This window comes from Hemicordylus capensis, chromosome 16 (genome assembly GCF_027244095.1).
Source record: "Hemicordylus capensis ecotype Gifberg chromosome 16, rHemCap1.1.pri, whole genome shotgun sequence".
Classification (NCBI taxonomy): Eukaryota; Metazoa; Chordata; class Lepidosauria; order Squamata; family Cordylidae; genus Hemicordylus; species Hemicordylus capensis.
This window is the reverse complement of record NC_069672.1, coordinates 7,845,887-7,866,790: the sequence shown is the minus strand read 5'-3', so window position 1 is coordinate 7,866,790 and position 20,904 is coordinate 7,845,887. Positions and strand designations below refer to the sequence as shown.

Here is a 20,904-nt window from a genome sequence, read left to right as displayed (position 1 = left end):
ATCCACGGTAATTGTGGAGAACCCCCGCGAATACTGAGGTCCTCCTGTACATGTCTTGAGAACAATATTTAATCTGGAGGGGCGACTAAATGTATCGGGTATGTGATCAAGAAAATGCAAATCATACTTTTCAGCTACTGTGACCTTTGGCTTCCATCTCCTGAATTTAAGCTGCCGTTCTTTCCGATCCAATTCCTTCAAAAAATCCATTATTTGTCTGTATTGTCTCTGTGGAAATAAAACCATGTAGGAAGTTTAGTCAGTTCATACCGATGGACTTTGAAACAGAAATGCGGACATTTATTGACCAAGAACACTAGAGAGCAGAAAAGCCGCAGAAAGGCCGCAGGGGCTTGGAGCTGTAGGCCGAGAATTTCTTCAGAAACGAAGCCTGAGAACCTTTGCCTTACACGATGTGTAAATGCCTCTTTATAGAGCAACGCCCTTCAGGTGCTCTTACCTGGGAGAGTTTCAGAGGGATGGTCTCCAGCTGGATGTCAAACTCAAGCCGTGGAGTATTTCGCGATCTTAGAGGTTCCTTGGAACAGTTTCTCTTGAGGAGGGCAGAGGTGCACACGGGCTCCATGATGTAATCATGGTCACGGCTCTCCATGCTCTCATCCATCGCTTCCTGGAAATCAGAAACAAGTGGAGTCTATCAGTTGTGCAGGTTTCCGCAACTTGGTTTGGTAAAGAAATTACAGGGGGCCTCCGTTATCTGAGGGGGTTGTTCCGTTCTCACCGACGACCGTGGATAACCACACCGCGGATAACGAGACCTTGAGGCAATGGGAACTGGGGGCTTAGGTTCCTGGAGGTGAAAAGGGGGCTAAAAAGGCTTTTAAAGGCAGAAATAAAGTGCCATTGCATGCTCTCCAGCTGTCCAGCAACGCCACGCCCCCCCAACTCCCAATTCTGTTTATTTTCTGCGAAAAGTGCAGGGGGGCAATTTTTTTTAAAGGAAGAGCAACAAAATGGCTCTGCTAAGCAAAATGGTGGCCAGAAATGACTGCAGAGGTCATTTCCGGCCACCCGGGAAATATACATATTCTTACTATTTTTCAAACCATGTATAACGAGGTCAGGTCTACATTGCCCAACTGTGGATAAGAGAAACAGCAGGTGCCGAGATCACGGATGAGGGTCACCTGTATGCACAAGTCAGCCAGTCCTCTTTAAAAGGCGGGGTTTAAAGGTAACCGATTTTCCATTAAAGGCTTCTGCCAAATTTATTCTAGTGCTTAGGGTCCCTGTATCATTATTTAGACAGATATGATCTTTTTCATTCATAGGAACACTATACCTGCAGCTCCCCGGCAGGCAGGTCTCCCAACAAAGCACAATCTGTATCCCAGTAGATGCTGAAGTCCGCAATCTCGAGCTGTTTTTTCTTCATCAGTTCCTCCACCTGAAAACCGGGGCGGGGGGGAATTGGGTTGGCGTCACCACAAAAGTGTAACAAGTGGCATGAAATAAGCAGCACACGTTGTAAGGATTTATTTGAATCATCTAAGTGGTTCTCTCTGGGCTCGGCCTTCGCCTAATCACACATAGGCAAGCAAAGGACTACCAAAATGCCATCCGGGCTAGAAGGCATCAACTCTATAATTTCAGGAAGAGCAGCCTCAGTCTGGCATTCACATGCTCATCAACTCAGATAACACACACTGATACGAGTAAGGATCACAGCTAATGCCTACTGCATCACAGGCCTGCAAAGCAAATAGCATGAGACAATCACATGATCCAGGGGAAACAAAAAAAAAGATGACCCCAAGGTTACTGGCCAATCAGACCTCAGCCCTTCCCCATGTGGTTCATTAGCCCATTCCAACCTAAAAGTCCTGGCTGACAACCAGGATAACTTACCGTATAGTACTACTCAGGAGTTACTCTAAAGGACTGCTTAATTGTGGCTGTTTTATGTTTTTATGGTTTCAATTGATTTTAACAGGATTTCATGCAATTGTACTGTATCCACTTTTGTAAACAGCCTTGGGGTCATTTTATGCACGACGGTAGATCACTCTAACAATTAATTTCAATAGGACTACTCAAGAGTAATTTAGTCTGGATGCCAGCCATTCTTTCCGTGAACTCAAATAAATTCTGGCCATCAGCGAAAACTGTCCTGACCCCACATCTCAGGAATTGCATTTAAGACTCTGTAAAGCATTTACTCACGGGTTCATTTACAGCGTTTTGCACAGATACATTTTTTATACAGACTCCAAAGGCAGACGGCTGCGAAGGATTTGTGATGCCATCCTCAAACCGCAGGTGGACATCTTGAATATTCAGCTGCAAAAGGGGAAATTGGACATGTGTGGGTTTGCTTCTTCCTTCAGTAGGACTCCCAACAAGCGACCGATACAACTCTAGCTTACGAATATATATTTTAAAATCTTGTTTCTAAAAACCAGCACGGATGGAGTGCAGTCCTAACTTGGGAACTGCCGGTTAACCCAGGGCGTGACAAAATCTCTCTGGATCTAAACTCCAGCCCCAAAAATTGATGAGCCAAGCAACCAACACTTGAAAAAATTACCAGATTTCGTGGCGGAAGGAAGGAGAGCTGGCCTTGTGGTAGCAAGCAGGAATGGCCCCCTTTGCTAAGCAGGGTATGCCCTGGTTTGCATTTGAATGGGAGACTCCTGCCTGTAACCTTGGAGAAGCCGCTGCCAGTCTGGGTAGATAATACTAAGCAAGAAGGACCAAGGGTCTGACTCGCTTATATGGCAGCTTTCTATGTTCCTAATAAGAGATTCAGGGGGTAGGGAGGTTTTTCCCCCCTCGGGTCACACAAAGTTTTCTATGGGGATATTCTATGCCCAATAAAATGATTAGAAAACTTGAGGGCTGTTCTCACGATCCTCTTTGGGGTGGGAGGAGTAGCCAGGCTGGGATCGGGAGCCCTGCGCCCTCCCAACTGGCCATCGTGAGAATGCTACAATCAAGATGGGGGGATTCTGCAATCAAGATATATGCTGATTTGCGAGCTGGGTACGGATGATTACAGGTGAGCATTGCCTGCTGTGAGATATTCTTCTCAAGGGATGGGGCTGTAGCACCTGCTTGCATGCAGAAGATCCAAGGTTCAATCCCTGGCAGCATCTCCAGGTAGGGCTGGGAAAGACCCTAAGCGGGTAACCACAGGAGAGGAGAGCTGGTCTTGTGGTAGCAAGCATGACTTGTCCCCATAGCTAAGCAGGGTCTGTCCTGGTTGCATTTGAATGGGAGACTTGATGTATGAGCACTGGAAGATATTCCCCCACTTAGGGGATGGAGCCGCTCTGGGAAGAGCAGAAGGTTCCAAGTTCCCTCCCTGGAAGCATCTCCAAGATAGGGCTGAGAGAGATTCCTGCCTGCAACCTTGGAGAAGCTGCGGCCAGTCTGTGAAGACAATATTGAGCTAGACAGACCAATGGTCTGACTCAGTATATGGCAGTTTCCTATGTTTACCCCCTGCCTGAAACCTTGGAGTACTGCTGCCAGTCAGTGTAGACAACACTGAGCTAGATGGGCCAAGTGCCTGAATCAGAAGGCAGCTTCCTATATTCATGAGCATCCATAGTTCAGTGATAGCATCTGTTTGCATGCAGAAGGTCCCAGGTTCAATCCCTGGCAAGCATGACGACGACAACAACAACAAATATTTATATACCGTTTTTCAACAAAAGGTTCCAAAGCAGTATACATAGAGAAATAATAAATAAACGACTTGCCCCCTTTGCTAAGCAGGGGTTGCATATGAAAATGCAGGGGTTGCATTTGCTAAGCAGGTCCTGGTTGCATATGAATGGGAGACTAGAAGTGTGAGCACTGTAACATCTTCCCCTCCGGGGATGGAGCCGCTCTGGGAAGAGCATCTCCAAGACAGGGCTGAGAGAGACTCCTGCCTGCAACCTTGAAGCCGCTGCTAGTCTGTGCAGACAACAGTGAGCTAGACAGACCAAGGGTCTGACTCAGTATATGGCAGCTTCCTATGTTCCTATCCCCAGGTAGGGCTGGGAGGGACTCCTGCCTGAAAACCTGGAGAGATGCTTCCCGTCAGGGCAGACCAGGAGTGGGCAAACTGAACGCACCAGCTGTGGCTGAACTACAGCTCCCATCCCAGCATGCAGAAGGTCCCCAGTTCAATCCCTGGCAGCATCTCCAGGGAGGACTGGGAGAGACCCCTGCCTGAAACCTTGAAGAGCCACTGCCGGTCAGTGTAGACCGAGCTAGATGGACCCAGGGCCTGATTCGGTACGAGGCAGCTTCCTGTGTCCATATGGAACATAGGAAGCTGCCATATACTGAGTCAGACCCTTGGTCCATCTAGCTCAGTAGTGTCTACCCAGACTGGCAGCGGCTTCTCCAAGGTTGCAGGCAGGAATCTCTCTCAGCCCAGTCTTGGAGCTGCTGCCAGGGAGGGAACTTGGACTCTAGATGCTCTTCCCAGAGCGGCTCCATCCCCTAAAGAGAATATCTTCCAGTGCTCACACTTCTAGTCTCCCATTCATATGCAACCAGGGCAGACCCTGCTTAGCTAAGGAGACATGTCATGCTAGCTACCACAAGGCCAGCTCTCCTCTCATGCTTTCCCTCCACCCTCACTCTGGAACTGGGTCCCAGTTCTGGGGTCGCTGCTGTTCCCAGCTCCATCCCCATCTCGCAGGCCAGTGTTTTCCCCCTACTCCGACCGTGTTTGTAGAATTCTCACGATCGCCAAGGGGGCTCCCAATCTCACCGGGTGCCTGTATCCAGCCTTGCTGCTCCTCCTACCCCCCAAGATAAGGGTTGTGGGCACCCGCCCGAGAAGTGCTGCCCACCCGCCCGGCTCACCTCAATGTTCTCCACAATCCTGGCGACCACTGAGGCCGTGACCGAATACCAGTACGATTCGGCGATCTGCTCCTGTTCTTTCTGAAAAGAGAGAGGAGGGCTTTCTGTCCCGCAAGGTTGAAAGGAGGACCACACCGAAGCGTGGACATTGAGAGGCCGAGTGCCACTTTAGTGGCTGGCTGGCAAAGAGCATCCATCTACTGGGAACCCTTCATCATACTTTATTTATTTATCTACTGATCACATTTCGATGCTGTCCGATACCGACGTCTCTAGGCGGTGTACACAATTTAAAATGCTTTAAAAGTTACCAATTCAAACACATGACAACAAAAACAACAGAATGAAATAGATATTAAAACAAGGTTTTAAAATGATTAAATAGGCACATCAGACAGGATTTCAGATTGGGAAGGAACAAGGAACGATCGGTGCATTCAAGTCTAAAGGGCCTCCCTGCTTTTGGGCAACGTGTGCACCTAGAGACTGTGGCTAGCATAATGTGCAACACTGTGCACGCCTGGCAATTTATTCCATTTCTATGTTTATATTCCACCCATAATTATCCTCACAACAACCCTGTGAGGCAGCTTCGGCTGACAGATAAGTGACTGGCCCAGAGTCACTTGGGAGGAGAAGCCACCAGAGAAAATCCTCCGAAAATGTCTTCTTTGGGGGGTGGGGGAGAGGCTGTCATTTACTTGTTTATTTAGTTATTTATTTCCTACATTTCTATCCCTCTCTTCCTCCAAGGAGCCTTGAGCAGTGTAGATGGTTATGTTTATCTTCACAGAACCTGTGAATTAGGTTAGGCTCAGTAAGAGAAGTGACTAGCAGCAGCGTTCCCTATTCCCAGATGCTGTTGACTACAACTCCCAGAATCCCCAGCTGCAATGGCTTTTGCTTGGGGGATTCTGGGAGTTGTAGTCCACAACATCTGGGAATCCCTGTTAGAGGGAACACTGGCCCAGCGTTACCCAGGAAGTTTCAGGGCCGAACAGGGACTGGAACTCGGGTCTCCCTGGTCCTAGTCCAACATTCTAATCCAGAGCTGGGAAAGCCTGGCGCTCCAGATGTTGTTGAACTACAACTCCCATCATCCCATAGGGAACTACAACTCCCATCATCCCATCCATAGTTCCCATAGGGAACTACAACTCCCATCATCCCATCCATACAACTCCCATCATCCCCAGCCACAATAAAATGGGAGGGCCCAGTTTGCCCAGCCCTGCTCTAACCACTACACCACACCGGTTCCCAAATGCAATGGTGCAATGGTACAGACATGGGAAATAATGCCCGTGTCGTCACGCGGTGGCGTTTGTGCAATTTTTGCGCTTCCACAAGAACGCTCTCGCACAACTGCAGGAACACAAGATTACAACGTGTGCACTTGTTATTTATTTATTTAGTATAGTTGTGTACCGCCCCAAACACATGCCTATGGGTGTATAAGGTTGAGCAGTATGTTAGCCAGTCACATGTTTCATGTATGCCCAGCTCAGAGCCAGAGAGAGAGAGAGAGAAGTTGCAAATGGTGAATGAAGCAGAACTGAGGGCCACTCCATGTGTCAGTCTTTTGACCCCAGTACCACTTCCGGGTAGGAAAAAGCATGCATTGTAACAAACATTTACAGGCATCTACAAATCCACCTGCCCGCTCGCCAGTGGCGAGTACCCGCAGCCCTCTGGCGAGCAGGACACCCAGCACCGCACAGATCTCCTCATCAGAGGTCTCCTTGGCACTGCCATTTTGGAGAAGGTAAGAAACGGCAGGAATCTTTTTGAGCCGTAGGAGAGGGCTCCCCCCGTTTCTTACTCTCTCCATCTCCCAGTGCAAGTGACACAAGACCCTCTTCTCTCCTAAGCCCTCTGCCTGTGTGCCAGAAGAGGATCTGAGGGAAGAGAACGGATCCGTGACAACCACAAATAATGGTGGGTAGTGAATCAAGCCTGAATTTGCGGATCTCTGAACGTACACTTCTCTGCAGTGGGGACCTAAAACTCGCCAGACCTTCCACACGAGGCAAAAAGAGACGTGCGTTCCTCGCACGATTGTACACCTACTAGGAAGGACAGCTGTGGTTTGTCTATGCAGTCCAACTACGCAGCGGCTTCCCCCTCTCTGAACTTTGACCAGGAGATTTCACCAGCTCCAAACTGCCTGTTAGAGCGCAGGTATTTTTCACAGCAAGTCAGGCCTGGATTATTGCTGACTAAGAAAACCCACATTTTCTGTGCTGACAGAAACGTGTGCTGGCTTTTCTAGACATGCTAAGGAATCCGAGTTGAGTTTTAAACGCAAGCTATTCCCCCACGGGCAGAACCTCTCACTCCAAACTCCCAGGTGACCTACTTTCCATTTTTCTTCCAGGGCTAACAGAATTAGTTTCTTGTTTTCCCTTTCCAACAGTCGCTCTCTCTCTTCGTCGAATTCTTCTTGTTTTTCTGGTGAGCCAATGAGGTGCAATTTGGACACCGAGATCACCCATGGATCAATATGCGGCCGATAAAATGGTATGTGTAGTGTTATCTTGCCAATGAAACCTAGAATTGTGAAAAGCAAAATAAATCAGCACGTACTACGTGTAGAAACAACCACCCCCCCGTAATCTGATGGCTCCTCATGAATGCAAGAGCTCCGATGCAGAAGAGCCTCTTACTCATTTCATTGGAGGGGAGCCCTGTAGATGCTCCTCTATACACACAGGGAGCTCCCCTCTAGTTTGGCAGAGCTCCACATGTGCTGTGGAGTGTCTGCAGAGCTCGCAATCAGGGGCACTGCATTTATACTCGACAAGCAACCAAGTCCTTTATGGTGAGCAAAATTTGTTGATTGTGCTGTTTTCCTACAGGAAGCCACCAAGACCCACAGGGAAGCTAGTGTTGGAAAGATAATCCAAACCAAAAGCTTACTAACAGAAACTTTAAGAACATAAATAAATAAATAAATAATAAATAAATAAATAAATAATTGATTTATTATGATGATGATGATGAAGAGCAGCCCTGCAGGATCAGGCCCAAGACCTGTCTAGTCCAGCATCCTGTATCCCACACTGGCCCACCAGATGCCTCTGGGAAGCCCATAGGCAAGAGGGGAGGGCATGCCCTCTTTCCTGCTGTTGCTCCCCTGCAGCTGGTATTTAGAAGCATCTCGCCTCCAAGCCTGGAGATAGTCTATAGCCATCAAGACTAGTAGCCGTGGATGGACCTGTCCTCCATGAATTTGTCTAAGCCCTGCTAAAAGCCACCCAAGCTGCTGGCCACCACCAAATCCCGTGGTAGAGAATCCTAGAGGTTAATTATGTGTGGTGTAAAAAAATACTTCCTTTTGTCGCTGCGACATTTCCTGGCCATCAGTTTCATGGGATGACCCCTGGTTCTAGTGTGGCTAGAGAGTGAGAAAAAATTCATTCTCCACACCATGAATAATTTTATAGAGCTCCTTCCAACAGCCGCACTCTCTCTTTTCCCTCTTTTCAGAGAAGGAAAATACATGATAATGTCTCCCCTGATTCACCTTTTTTCGAAACTAAAAAACCCAGGACATTGTAGCCTTGCCTCATAAGGAAGGTGCTCCAGGCCCCTGATCAACTTGGTTGCCCTCATCTACAAGATCCATGATCTTCTTAGTAGAGATGTGCACGAACCAGTTCGCCACCTTCTAAGGGAAGCGCCGGACCGGCTCGGGCGCCCGCAGCTGGACCGGTTCGGAGTGGCGGGGAGCGGTTCCCTTAAGAAGCAGGTCAGAGCAGTTCCTTACCTGCTCCGCTGCCTCCCTGCCGCTTGGCACTCGCTCTGCCAAAGGTTGTGTACGGCTGCGGCACGGTTCCCTGCAGCCTGTGCGCTGACACCGTGCCTGGGAAAGCCGTGGGGCTGCAGCAGAGCAGGGAAGTACCTGCTTCCCTGCTTCTTACGGGAACTCCTCCCTACCCGCATCCATTCAGGTACATCCCTAGTTCTTAGGAGATCCATCAGTAAATGGAACATTTGAAGAGCCCCAGAAGACACTCTCGCTTGCTTAAAACAGGCCTTGAAAACTTTTCTTTGGGACTGAGAGCCAGCCCAAAAATTGAGCAGCCAGATAGTGGACACTCGACAAAACTACTGGATTGAATGATGGATGTTGTGAAGTGGGGTGGAGGGGTGGTAAATGGGCTCCTCTTCATCCCCTTTACAAGTAACACACTCAGAACAGTGGCAGGGCTGCCTGGGAGAAATAAAGATTTTACTACACAATGCTTCCTCTGGATATCCTAGTCTGGGCGCCACGGATAAATTTCTAGGTGCCGTGGCACCCTGGCGCCTGGGATTTGCCAAGCCCTGGCTTGAAACACAACCCCCAAGACAGACCTGCTTTGACTTCAAATGGCAGCAATTCCTTCAAGGCATCTTTCTTTAACGGGAGGTTTTCCAACTCGACGGCACCTGCGGGAGCAAAAGAAGAGCGTTCTGGCACTGAGGAGTACAGAAAGCTGCCTTACACCAAGCCAGGTATGCCTGGTCAAATAAAAGCGGCTTCATCTAGTGCTCAACCTCATGACAGCAAAAACCAGGGAGGACATTCCAAAGAGGCTCCCGGAGAGAACACGGAAAGCCATTATTTCAACCACAGACACACAGGGGGTGTCACGTCCTCCTGATTCAGATTGCCCATACCTGCAAACAACGTCCCCCTAGGTAAAGCAGTGAGAAAGATGCCACACTGGGGGGGGGGGAGGAGGGAAGGCTGTATGTATACGACAGGCCTTGACAACTTTTCCATGGATCTAGGCGCCAACCCAACAATTTAGGAGCCAGACAATGGACACTTGACAAAATTACCAATCTTAGTGGCGGATATTGTGGATGGAGGGTGAATGGACTTGTCTTTATCTCATTTCATTCATTCATTCATTCATTCATTCATTCATTCGATTTCTATACCACCCTTCCAAAAATGGTTCAAGGCGGTTTACAGAGAAACAACAAATAAATAAGATGGGTCCCTGTCCCCAAAGGGGGTACTGTGCTGGGGGTGGAGAGGGCCAGTTTCTCTCCCCCTGCCAAATAAAGAGAATCATCACGTTAAAAAGGTGCCTCTTTGCCAAGTTAGCAGGGGGATCATAAAACTTTTGTTAGATGCCCCATAACAAATTGTTCTCTGGGCAGTTCACAACACAGGATTAGAACATCAAGTAAAAACACATTAACTCCGGAAATCACACCACACTCCCAAAAAATGAATAAATACAAAACAATTTTAAAACTTTAAGTCAGATTTACAAATCAAAATTTAAGAGGCCTGAGTGAGCAAAAAGGTCTTTTACCTGGCATCTAAAAGAACTACGATGGTGACTATTTATAGCAATAGCAATAGCACTTACATTTATATACCGCTCTATAGCTGGAAGCTCTCTAAGCGGTTTACAATGATGTAGCATATTGCCCCCAACATTCTGGGTACTCATTTTACCGACCTCGGAAGGATGGAAGGCTGAGTCAACCTTGAGCCCCTGGTCAGGATCGAACTTGTAACCTTCTGGTTACAGGGCAGCAGTTTTACCACTGCGCCACAAGGGGCTCATTTATATACTGCTCTTCAACAAAATTATCAAAACAGTTCACACAGAAAAATAAATAATACATAAATAAGATGGTCCCCTGTCCCCGAAGGGCTCACAATCTAAAAAGAAACATAAGGCAGTTACCAGTAGCTGCCACTGGAGGGATGCTGTGCTGGGGTTGGATAGGGCCAGTTGCTCTCCCCCTGCTAAATATAAGAGAATCGCCACTTTAAAAGGTGTCTCAAAGTGATGAAGCCAGGCAAACTGCACAGAGGAGGCTATTCCACAAACTACCAAAAAGGCTCTCTCCCTTGTAGCCACCTGCCTCACCTTGTTTGCCAGCGGCACACGGAGCACGAAAATGACCTTAAGGTCCGTGTCGGGGCATATGGAGCAAGGCCCTCTCAGGTAACCCGGTCCCATTCTATTTAGGGCTTCAAAGGTTAAAACCAGCCCTTTGAACTGGACCCAGAAATGGACTGGGAGCCAGCGTAGCTGACAAAACACTGCTCCAAACGTCCAGTCCCGGTTAATAATCTTGCAGCCCTCTTTTGTACCAGCTGCAGTTTCTGGCCTGTCTTCAAAGGCAGCCCCACGTAAGACGCATGGCAAGAATCTAAGCAAGAGGTTCCCAGAGCATGAGTAACTGTGGCTAAGCTATCTCTGTCCAGGTAAGGTCGCACTTGGCGTATCAGCCGAAGCTGATAAAAGGAGCTCCGAGCTACAGAAACACAGCTGCTTGGGACAAATAAAGACATCATTAAATAATGCTGCTTCTGAATTTCCTAGTCTAGGTACCACGGTCCAATTTCTAGGCATCACGGCTGCCTGGGATTTGTCAAGCCCCAATATACGAGATAACTAAACACAAAGTTAGCCTTGGTGACAACATCCACACCCCTTACCTTTCAAAAGAGCAATGGAGAGCTGGTCTGTGTTCAGGTTACTGACATATTTGCCGAGGTAGTTGTTAAGGACCCAGGCTACCAATCCTTCCAACATGACTATTTCCCGGGTGACAAGGATTCTTCTGTCATTCCTGGATGCTCTCTTCCATAGTTAAAGGCCCGATCTGCACAAATACAGAAGGAAAATGTGCACGGAGAAACACGCAAGAGAGTTCCCCACTTCCGCAGAAACCGCGTTATTGCTTTCCAGTGCCCTAAATCACCCACGATCCGATTTCGTACATTTGCCAAATGCAAATCGGACAAAACCAAACAGAAACATTTCAAGAGTTTTTCCAAAAGCCAGAAGTATTTGGCGGGTGGGCAGGAGGGAATCCATGAAGTGCACTTTCTGGTGTTTATTTTGTTACAAACAGACGCGAAGCTCAGCTTGGAAGCGATATTTGTTGGTATCGTAAATATTTTAAGACGTGACGGCTTTGTAGCACACACTTCGCTTATGCTGTTTACATTTCAGAGGAAGGAAAAAGGAAGACACTGAAATCTGCTAACGTGCTAATTCTAGCCCATGCACATTGCTATGCATCTAAAACGCATTTCCAAGGGACAGTCGTCTGGAAAAAAGATCGGATTTTTCAGTCGCCTGAACAAAAGATTAAAAGATTAGCATTCTGACTCTGCCCAATTTGACTAGTGTGGGGAGCGTGGGCTCTGTATTTTGGGCAACTACTCCCAGAGCAGGGCTGAGGAAATCCACTAGTCTACTAGTCTGTGACGAGTCAAAAAAGTCCTGATGAGTAATGTATCAACACAGCTTGAGGAACCATCTGAAGAGTAAAATATTTTGCCTGGTTAATAAACTGAGCCAACATTTCTTCTCCAAGTATCTATTATGTTTTATAGTCTATCCAAACGCAGTTCAACCTCAAACGAATGCAGATCAGGATGTTTAGTGTACAGAAGGACCTTGTTACTCGTGGATCCAGCATCTGTGATCTCACATATCCGCGGTCGGGTAACTGACACCCAACCTCTGTATACATGGAAAAAAGCAGGGGAGAAAACCCAGGGTTAAATTCCGCATATATGCTTATTAGGGGGTGACTGGAAATGACCTCAGAGGTCATTTCCAGCCAACATTTTGTGCTAATGGTGTCTAATGTCCAGCCTAAATCTGCTCCCTTGCAATTTCAAACTCATGGTTCCGCTTCTGCCCTCAAGAGCAACAGAGAACAACTTCACAGAGGAGTGGGGTTTATGGGAGTTGAAGTCCAATAACATCTGGGGACCGAATGTTGAGAATCCCCGGTCTAGAGGGCTCCAGAATGCTTAAATGAAAGCTTTATCAACCCTGACCTTGCAAAGGTTTCTCAGCAGAACGCCTGATGCTTGTCCAGTTTAGCAGCGTAGGAAGCTGCCTTCTACCAAGTCAGACCACTGGTCCGTCTAGCTCAGTTTTGTCTACACAGACTGGCAGCAACTTCTGCAAGGTTGCAGGCAGGAATCTCTCCCAGCCCTGTCTTGGAGATGCTGCCAGGGAGGGAATGAGGAACCTAGATGCTCTTCCCAGAGGGGCAAGCACCTTCCCGCTTGCATAAAGAAGGTTCCAAGTCCCCTCCCTGGCAGCATCTCCAAAATAGGGCTGAGAGAGATTCCTGCCTGCAACCTTAGGGAAGCCGCTGCCTGTCAGTGCTTGTCAATACTGAGCTAGATGGACCTACGGTCTCACTCAGTATTTGGCAGCTCCCTAGGTTCCTATGTGCTCTTCCCAGAGCAGCCCCATCCTCTTAAGTGGAATCTCTTACAGTGCTCAAACATGTTGTCTCCCATTCAAATGCAAACTAGGGCCAACCCTGCTTAGTAAAGGGGACAATCCAATGGCGTAGCAGGGAAATGGCTTGACTACCAAGCATGAGGTTGCCAGTTCGAATCCCTGCTGGTATGTTGCCCAGATTATAGGAAACTCCTATATTGGGCAACAGCGATAGAGGAAGGTGCTGAAAGGCATCATCTCATACTGCGCGGGAGGAGGCAATGATCCACCCCTCCTGTATTCTACCAAAGACAACCACAGGGCTCTGTGGGCGCCAGGAGTCGAAATTGACTTGACAGCACACCTTGCCTTTACCACAAGTCCAGCTCTCCTCCCAGTTTATATCCAAACCTCACATCAAGCTTGTAAGCAGCACTGTGTACATGTGGGTTGGTCATCCTCTCTAACAAAGCTGCACAACTCTGGCCCGCCTGCCATGGTTGGACTACAACTCCCATGGCCTACTGGCCACTGTGGCCGGGGATGATGGGGGCTGTAGTCCAAAAACAGCTGCTCTGCAGCCCTGCCCCGCAATAACCACTCTACCCATTAGACAGACATCAGGACACGCATACATTAGAGACGACCGTTTCGTTTCCCAAATCTCTCTCCGTTTTCCCCGAGAAAGGTCCTCCCACGCCCGTGCGAGCAGGACAAAGCAAAGCTGGCCACGAGGGCTGTCTCTGAAGCAAGAAGGCAGAAGTAGGGAACACATTGAAATTCCCTCTGTCCTCAGAGAACACCGAACCCCTTGCTGGGGTTCTGCAGAGGGCAAAGAACTGTCTCGACAAGAGAAAGGCAGGCACGTTCTGTACAGCCCCCGGCACACTGCTGAAAGAAATGTCTAGGAGGAGGAACCTGAATCTCGGCTGGTGGACACACGGGGACGGGCCTTCTCGGTTGCTGCCCCGAGATTGAGGAATGCACTCCTTGCTGAAATAAGAGCCTCCCCATCTCTGAATTTTTCAAAAATCTTTATTAGAGAAGCCTCTTTTCACCCAGGCTTTCAAGTAAATGCTGTTTTAATAGTTTTGACATTGTTATAAAAGATGGTTTTAAAATGTTAAATTGTTGTAACGTGTTAACTTTTTACTGTCTTTAAAAAAACAAAACACTAATGTTTTTATTTTTTGTTGTCGTTTATTTGTTCTAACTAACGTTTCAGCTTTTTTTGTTGTCACTCATTTTGTTTGGTTGTGAACTGCCCAGAGACGCAAGTTTTGGGCGGCATAAAAATATGTTAAATAAATAAACAGAAATAAATAGCTCAGTATTGCTCACAGAGACTGGCAGCGGCTTCTCCAAGGCTGCAGGCAGGAGTCTCTCTCAGCCCTGTCTTGGAGATGCTGCCAGGGAGGGAACGTGGGACCTTCTGCACACAAGCATAGGAATATAGGAAGCTGCCATATACTGAGTCAGACCCTTGGTCCATCTAGCTCAGGATCGTCTACCCAGACTGGCAGCGGCTTCTCCAAGGTCTTTCCCAGCCCTCTCTTGGAGATGCTGCCAGGGAGGGAACTTGGGACCTTCTGCAGGCAAACAGGAAGGTGCTCTTCCACTGAGCTACGGCCCCATCCCCTAAGGCAGGGATGGGCAAACCTGGCCCTTCAGCTGTTCCTGGACTACAACCCCCAGCCACAACTGAGTGGGAGAAACAGGGAGAAGGCCCAGGCTTGGGGGAGGCCCTGGATGCCATGTGTCCATGGTGGGGAACTACGGCATCATGGGAGGAACAGTGGGAGAGTCACAGGCTGGCCACTGTGGCCCATAATTTTGGACTCAAACCATCCCGATGCTCTGGTTCTGTGTTCGCTGCTGCATATTAGCCCACTCCAGAGTTAGGTCAGAAGGAGGCATTCTCTCTTGAGCCAAGGTGCACCGTTTAAACTTGGGGCGGGGGGGGGGTGTTCTTACATTTGGCTGGAGGAGAGCAACTGTCCCTATTCAGCCCAGTGCAGCCCTTCTGCAGTTGCAGGGCTGCAGAAACCCACTTGTCTACTAGTCTGTGACGAGTGAAAAACGATGCCCGACGAGTGAAAAAAAAGTCACACAACGCGTGATCCACTTGTGGAACTCTCTGCCACAGGATGTGGTGACAGCCGACAACCTGGATGGCTTTAAGAGGGGTTCGGATGACTTCATGGAGAAGAGGTCTATCAATGGCTACTAGTCGGAGGGCTGTGGGCCACCTCCAGCCTCGGGGGAGGGGTGCCTCTGAGTACCAGTTGCGGGGGAGTAATGGCAGGAGAGAGGACATGCCCTCAACTCCTGTCTGAGGCTTTCAGCGGCATCTGGTGGGCCACTGTGCGAAACAGGATGCTGGACTAGATGGGCCGTGGGCCTGATCCAGCAGGGCTGTTCTTATGTTCTTATGAGCAGTGTACCAATATAGCTTGACGAGTAAAATATTTCATCTGCCTGATCAACTGAGCCAACGCAGGGCTGCAGAAACCCACTAGTCTACTAGTCTGTGACGAGTGAAAAAACGATGCCCGACGAGGGTGGGGGGAAGCTTGATGAGCAGTGTACCAATATAGCCTGACGAGTAAAATATTTCATCTGCCTGACCAACTGAGCCAACGTTTCTTCACCTCTGCATATTAGAACCCCCACGTTGCACATCAACACATGCTTTGCAGGAATCTTTGCTCTCCAGCTGTTGTTGAACTGCCACTCCCATTATCCCCAGCTGCAAAAAACTGTGGCTGGGAATGATGGGAGTTGTAGTTCAAGGAGAAGGAAACCCGTAACGCCGCTGCTGGATGACCCTGGCTCTGAGCGGCTTCCGACCCCATGGCTCCTTCCAAACGAAAGGACAGGAAAGATGGGGCGTTCCATCCAAGAACAAGGGTCACAACCTGAGAGCGAAAGCCACAACAAGGTGGCAGGTTAGCTGCGCAGTCACTCTCTGGCAGGCTAAGGTCCAGCTGTGAGGAAGGTCTTGGGGCCACCACTGCAAGGACCCGGGTCCCTGCTGGCTGCTTTGGGAGCAGCACTGCCCAGGGAAGAGAGCTGGTCTTGTGGCAGCAAGCAGGGTGCGCCCTGGTTTGCATTTGAATGGGAGACAACATGTGTGAGCCCTGGAAGGTCTTCCCCTTATTTTATTTTATTTATTTATTACATTTATATCCCGCTCTTCCTCTGAGGAGCTCAGACATAATACATGCTTATTTTTATCCTCACAACAACCCTGTGTGGTAGGTCAGGCTGAGAGAAACATGACTGGCCCAGAGACACCCAGTGATGGGGCCGCTCTGGGAAGAGCGTCAGGGGTCCCAAGTTCCCTCCCTGGCAGCATCTCGAAGATAAGGCTGAGAGAGACTCCTGCCTGCAGCCTTGGAGAAGCTGCTGCCAGCCTGAGTGGACAATACTGAGCTAGATGGACCAAGGGTCTGACTCAGTATATGGCAGCTTCCTATGTTCCCTGGTGGAAGAGCCTCCGCACTTCCCCGAAACTTCAGCATTAATTTCAAGATCTCCGCCGGGGCACATTTCACCACAATGCAAATGTCACCTTAATTACATGTGGTTTCCTAAAGGTGGGGACCCACCATTACACAACCACCAGCGTGTAAAGCACAACTGTATACTTATGGTTCAATAACAATAATTATAACAGCAGCAGCACCTGTGCAAGCGTAGGCATGTCTACTCAGAAGGAAGCCCCAGCGGATTCAACGGGGCTTACTCCCAGGGAAGCATCTCTAGGAGTGCCATCTCAGAGGCAGAGAGCCCACAAGCTCCTTTAGGGATCCTTGGGTGTGCCATTGAAAAGCATCCCCTGCAACAGGGGAACCCAGATATTGTTGACTGCAACCCCCATCATCCTTTGGATGGGTATTATGGGAATTGTAGTCAACAAATTCTGGGAAGTCCTGTTCCAGAAAACACAGCCAGCAGAGCTTTTGTCTTTCCTCCTCTTTATCAGAGCTGCAAATTAAAAGTTCCTCCATTTCAAAAGAACTATGCCATGCAACATGAGGCAGAGCAGGTGCAGCTATCTGAAGATCCCAGCCTTTCTTGGGGGCATGTCAGCAGCTGAAAAGTTCAATTTCAAAAATGCCAGACATCTCAAAAGGATTATCCCCCCTACACACACACCATTCCTTAGGCACTCCTAAGCAGTGCATTTTCAACCGCCACCTAATGAGGCACCTAATGACAAAGCATGGAAATGACTTGTCTAGCAAGCTAGAGGTTGCCGGTTCGAATCCCCGCTGGTATGTTTCCCAGACTATGGGAAACACCTCCATCGGGCAGCAGCGATAGAGGAAGATGCATCATCTCAGACTGCGTGGGAGGAGGCAATGGGAAACCCCTCCTGTATTCTACCAAAGACAATCAGTAATTGACAAGAGTAATTGACACCAGTAATTGACAAGAGTAATTGACACCAGTAATTGACAAGAGTAATTGACACCGACTCAATCGCACACTTTAACATACATAGCCGTTCCCAACTACCCTGCGAGGTAGGTTAGGCGGAGACAGAGTGATTGGTCCAAGTTCACCCGGTGGGTTTCATGGGTGGACAGGGCTTTGACTTTGGGGTCTCCCCAATCCTAGTCCAACACTCTGATCTGGGGCAGGTAACTGTGACTTTCCAGTTGTTGCGGCTGGGGATGATGGAAACTGTAGTCCAGCAACAGCTGGAAAACCAAGGTTGCCAACCACTGCTCTGATCGCTATGTGGCACTGGTCAGCCTTACAGGGCTGATGTGTCACACAGAGGGTAAGGGCCTGAGGAATAAATGTTAGTCGATGACAGCCCCAGTTTCCCTTAGGAAGTAGTGAGCACTGTATTTAAAAATAACCTGTCACCGCATGGTCTGATCCTGTTTCCAAAAGTGACACCAGCTACTGGAAACCCAGCCTGCCCTTATCTGCACAATCATAGAGTTGGAAGGGGCCTTAGAGGTCCTCTAGTCCCACCCGCAGCTCAGTGCAGGAATCTGCTATGGCAGCAGAGCCACTGTTTGAACTCCTCCAGCAAAGGAGAATCCACTGTGGCATAAGCCACATACATGGAGATGGGCTCACAGTCCGGGGTAGAGCATCTGCTTTGCACGCAAAAATTCCCAGATTTGATCCCTGGCAGCATCTCCAGGACGGACTGGGAAAGGAGCCTGCCTGAAACTTTGGAAAGCTGCTGCCAGTCAGAGTAGACAAGACTAAGACAGATGGATTGAGGGCCTGACACAGAAAAAGGCAGCTTCATACATACCTATAGCCAAGCCATACCTATGTCGACTACATCCAAGTCTGATACTAGCTAGCTAGCTATTTAGCATATTTGTACACCATCATCCCAAACTCACATCTCTCGGCGGTTTACAAAACAACACTGATCTACCTTACAGGGTCGGCGTCACACAGCAGGCAAGGGACTGAGGAATAAAAGGAGATCAACAGTAGCTCCAGACCCCGAGGATGCAGTGAGCATCGTATTTTTAACCACCTCTCGCTTCAGCCTACTGCGGCATCCGTCCTAAACAGGGCCCACGCCCCCACCTGCTTTGTCCTCACAACAACCCTGCAAGGCAGGCTAGGCTGAGCAAGAGCGATCAGCTCAAAATCACCCGGCGGGTTTCAGGGCCGAGCCAATACCGAGACAGCAGCCTTGGCCTGACCCTTTAACTTAAGGGTTCTCATTACAGTGTTCCCTCTAACAGGGATTCTAACAGATGTTGTTGACTACGACTCCCATAACCCCCTGCCAAAGGCCAGTGCAGCAGGGGATGCTGGGAGTTGTAGTCAGCATGGGGGGGGATCCCTGTTAAGAGGGGACACTGCACCGTACCCTGGATTTATTCCCAAAGATGAGTGCTGCCCAAGCGAGTGCACAAGTTGAGAAAAACATGTGGTTGGACCACAACTCCCACTGTGGCTGGGGATGATGGGAGTTGTAGTCCAACCACATCTGGGGACCCGAGTTTGGGGGAAGCCCCCCCTCCCCTCCTGCTCCAACCACTGCACCACGCTGCCCTCCCTTTCAAGGCTGGTGCTGCGCAGTGGGAAGAGCGAGGGGCACAGATGGGGGGGGCGTCCTGGCTTGGGAGCCTGGCCTCCCCCAGGACCCCAGCCGGCGTCGTCGCTCTCAGGCTCCCCTCCTGGATACTGGCCTGCCTTGCAGGGCCGTCGTGAGCAGGATACAGGCGCCCATGCAAAAGAGGGAGCCTTCCCGTAAGGCCATGCGGGCAGGGGGGGAGTGGGGAGGGGCCGCAGGCTAGGAGACATACCACCCCCTTCAGGCTCTCCTAAGGGGGGAGAGCCCCCAACCACACCCCTTAAGCCGCGAGGAGGGAAGGGAGGCGTACCTGCCGCGCGAGTCCTCCCCAGCGTCCGACTCGCCCGACCTGGGCCCGCGGAGGAGACGGAGGAGGGCAATGGGCAGCTGCTGCGCACGCGCCGGCCGACCGGACCGCCCACCCAGCGTCAGGCCGAGGGACGCAGGTGAGCGCCGAGCGCATCGAGCGGCCCTTTCCTGGTTGGAGCCGCGGTTGCCGTGGCAACGGATAGGGGTTTTGGGCAAAAAACGAAAAGGAGCTTCATTTAACCATACTGAGCATGCTCCAATGCTTCTGAGCATGCTCAGATGCACAGTGTATGACTCGTTGATGGATAGGGCGAAGCGGTGTTTTCCCTCCGTCCCTGTGCGTGCACGCATGCGCAAAAGTACAAGCATGTTTGTGTGTATACAAGCACACATGTGCACCTAAATCTCTAAGTGTGTGTGTGTGGGGTGTATGTACACACACACACGAATATATACTTATTTATATTTATATATTGCCTGATATCTGCCTGTCTAGGCGTTGTACACAAGTTATTTTATTTTATTTCATTTTATTTATATACCGCCCTTCCAAAAATGGCTCAGGGCAGCTTACATCAAAACAAAATCAAAACTAAATTAATTAAAATCATTTAAACATAAAAATAAAATTAAAATCACTTAAAACTGACATTCAAAATTTAAAACCATAAATCTAATTAAATGCCTGGGTGAATAAATGTGTCCTCAGTGCCTTTTATAACATGCATTTAACACTGAAAAGCATTAAATTTAAAACACATTTAAATACTTATGTGTGTTTATAGAGAGGTGTGTGTGTATATACAGACGCACAATTTCAAATAGGCACATGCATATCTGTATGTGATGTGTGTATGTGTGCACATTCATAAAGTTACGTATATAAGGGGATGCCCTTGTGTTTATATATAGGTGGATGTGTATATATACAGACACACACTCTCATATGCACATCTATGTGCATGTAATAGTACCAAATATATGTAATACAGTTTTTTTGAAGAGTTGGTTTGTTTCTTTGTGCGAAAGATATTTCTTGATGACCTACACATACCAAATTTGACAAACACAATCCTGCCACTGAAGTGCTCTGTTTTCTGCAGCTAATTATGCTCTGTGAAAATTTAAATACTTTGGGGGAGCGGGGGGTTGGGGAAGAAATTTTGAATATCATATTTTCTGATGACCTACAGATATTCAATTTTGCAGGAACAATCCTGCCACTAAAATTAGCTGAATGCACGACTTTTTATACTAGATGATGCTTGGGGAATGTTTAAAAATATTTTTCAAGAAGAAATTCTGAATATAGTCCTCCCTGTATATAGTACTAGATGGAAAATTTAAGAAAATACTTTATACTGCTTAGCTAAGCCCTTGTGGAATGGGTACCACCGGGTTTCACCCAGATTTCAAGCATCCTGACTGGATTGCTTTGCCCACCCAGATTCCAGCTTCTATTTTAAAAAAGTTATGGAGCAAAACGTG

At 48.7% G+C, this 20,904-nt stretch overlaps 1 protein-coding gene across 6 annotated transcripts in view; it reads right to left on the bottom strand.

Moving 5' to 3' along the window:
- The window catches only part of VPS13D (vacuolar protein sorting 13 homolog D), a 171,515-nt gene extending 151,988 nt beyond the window's left edge, over nucleotides 1–19,527 (bottom strand). For all 6 annotated transcript variants that reach the window (XR_008312635.1, XM_053280941.1, XM_053280945.1 and 3 more), the window contains exons 1-9: nucleotides 19,418–19,527; nucleotides 11,285–11,451; nucleotides 9,187–9,261; nucleotides 7,187–7,377; nucleotides 4,828–4,908; nucleotides 2,185–2,301; nucleotides 1,304–1,408; nucleotides 461–631; nucleotides 128–228 (exon numbers count right to left, since the gene is read on the bottom strand). Coding sequence is in view for 5 of the 6 variants with exons in the window: in XM_053280941.1 (XP_053136916.1) it covers nucleotides 128–228; nucleotides 461–631; nucleotides 1,304–1,408; nucleotides 2,185–2,301; nucleotides 4,828–4,908; nucleotides 7,187–7,377; nucleotides 9,187–9,261; nucleotides 11,285–11,381 (938 nt within the window). In the remaining variant the exon portion in view is untranslated. The remainder of the gene's footprint in view (nucleotides 1–127; nucleotides 229–460; nucleotides 632–1,303; nucleotides 1,409–2,184; nucleotides 2,302–4,827; nucleotides 4,909–7,186; nucleotides 7,378–9,186; nucleotides 9,262–11,284; nucleotides 11,452–19,417) is intronic.
- Nucleotides 19,528–20,904: the final 1,377 nt, after the last annotated feature.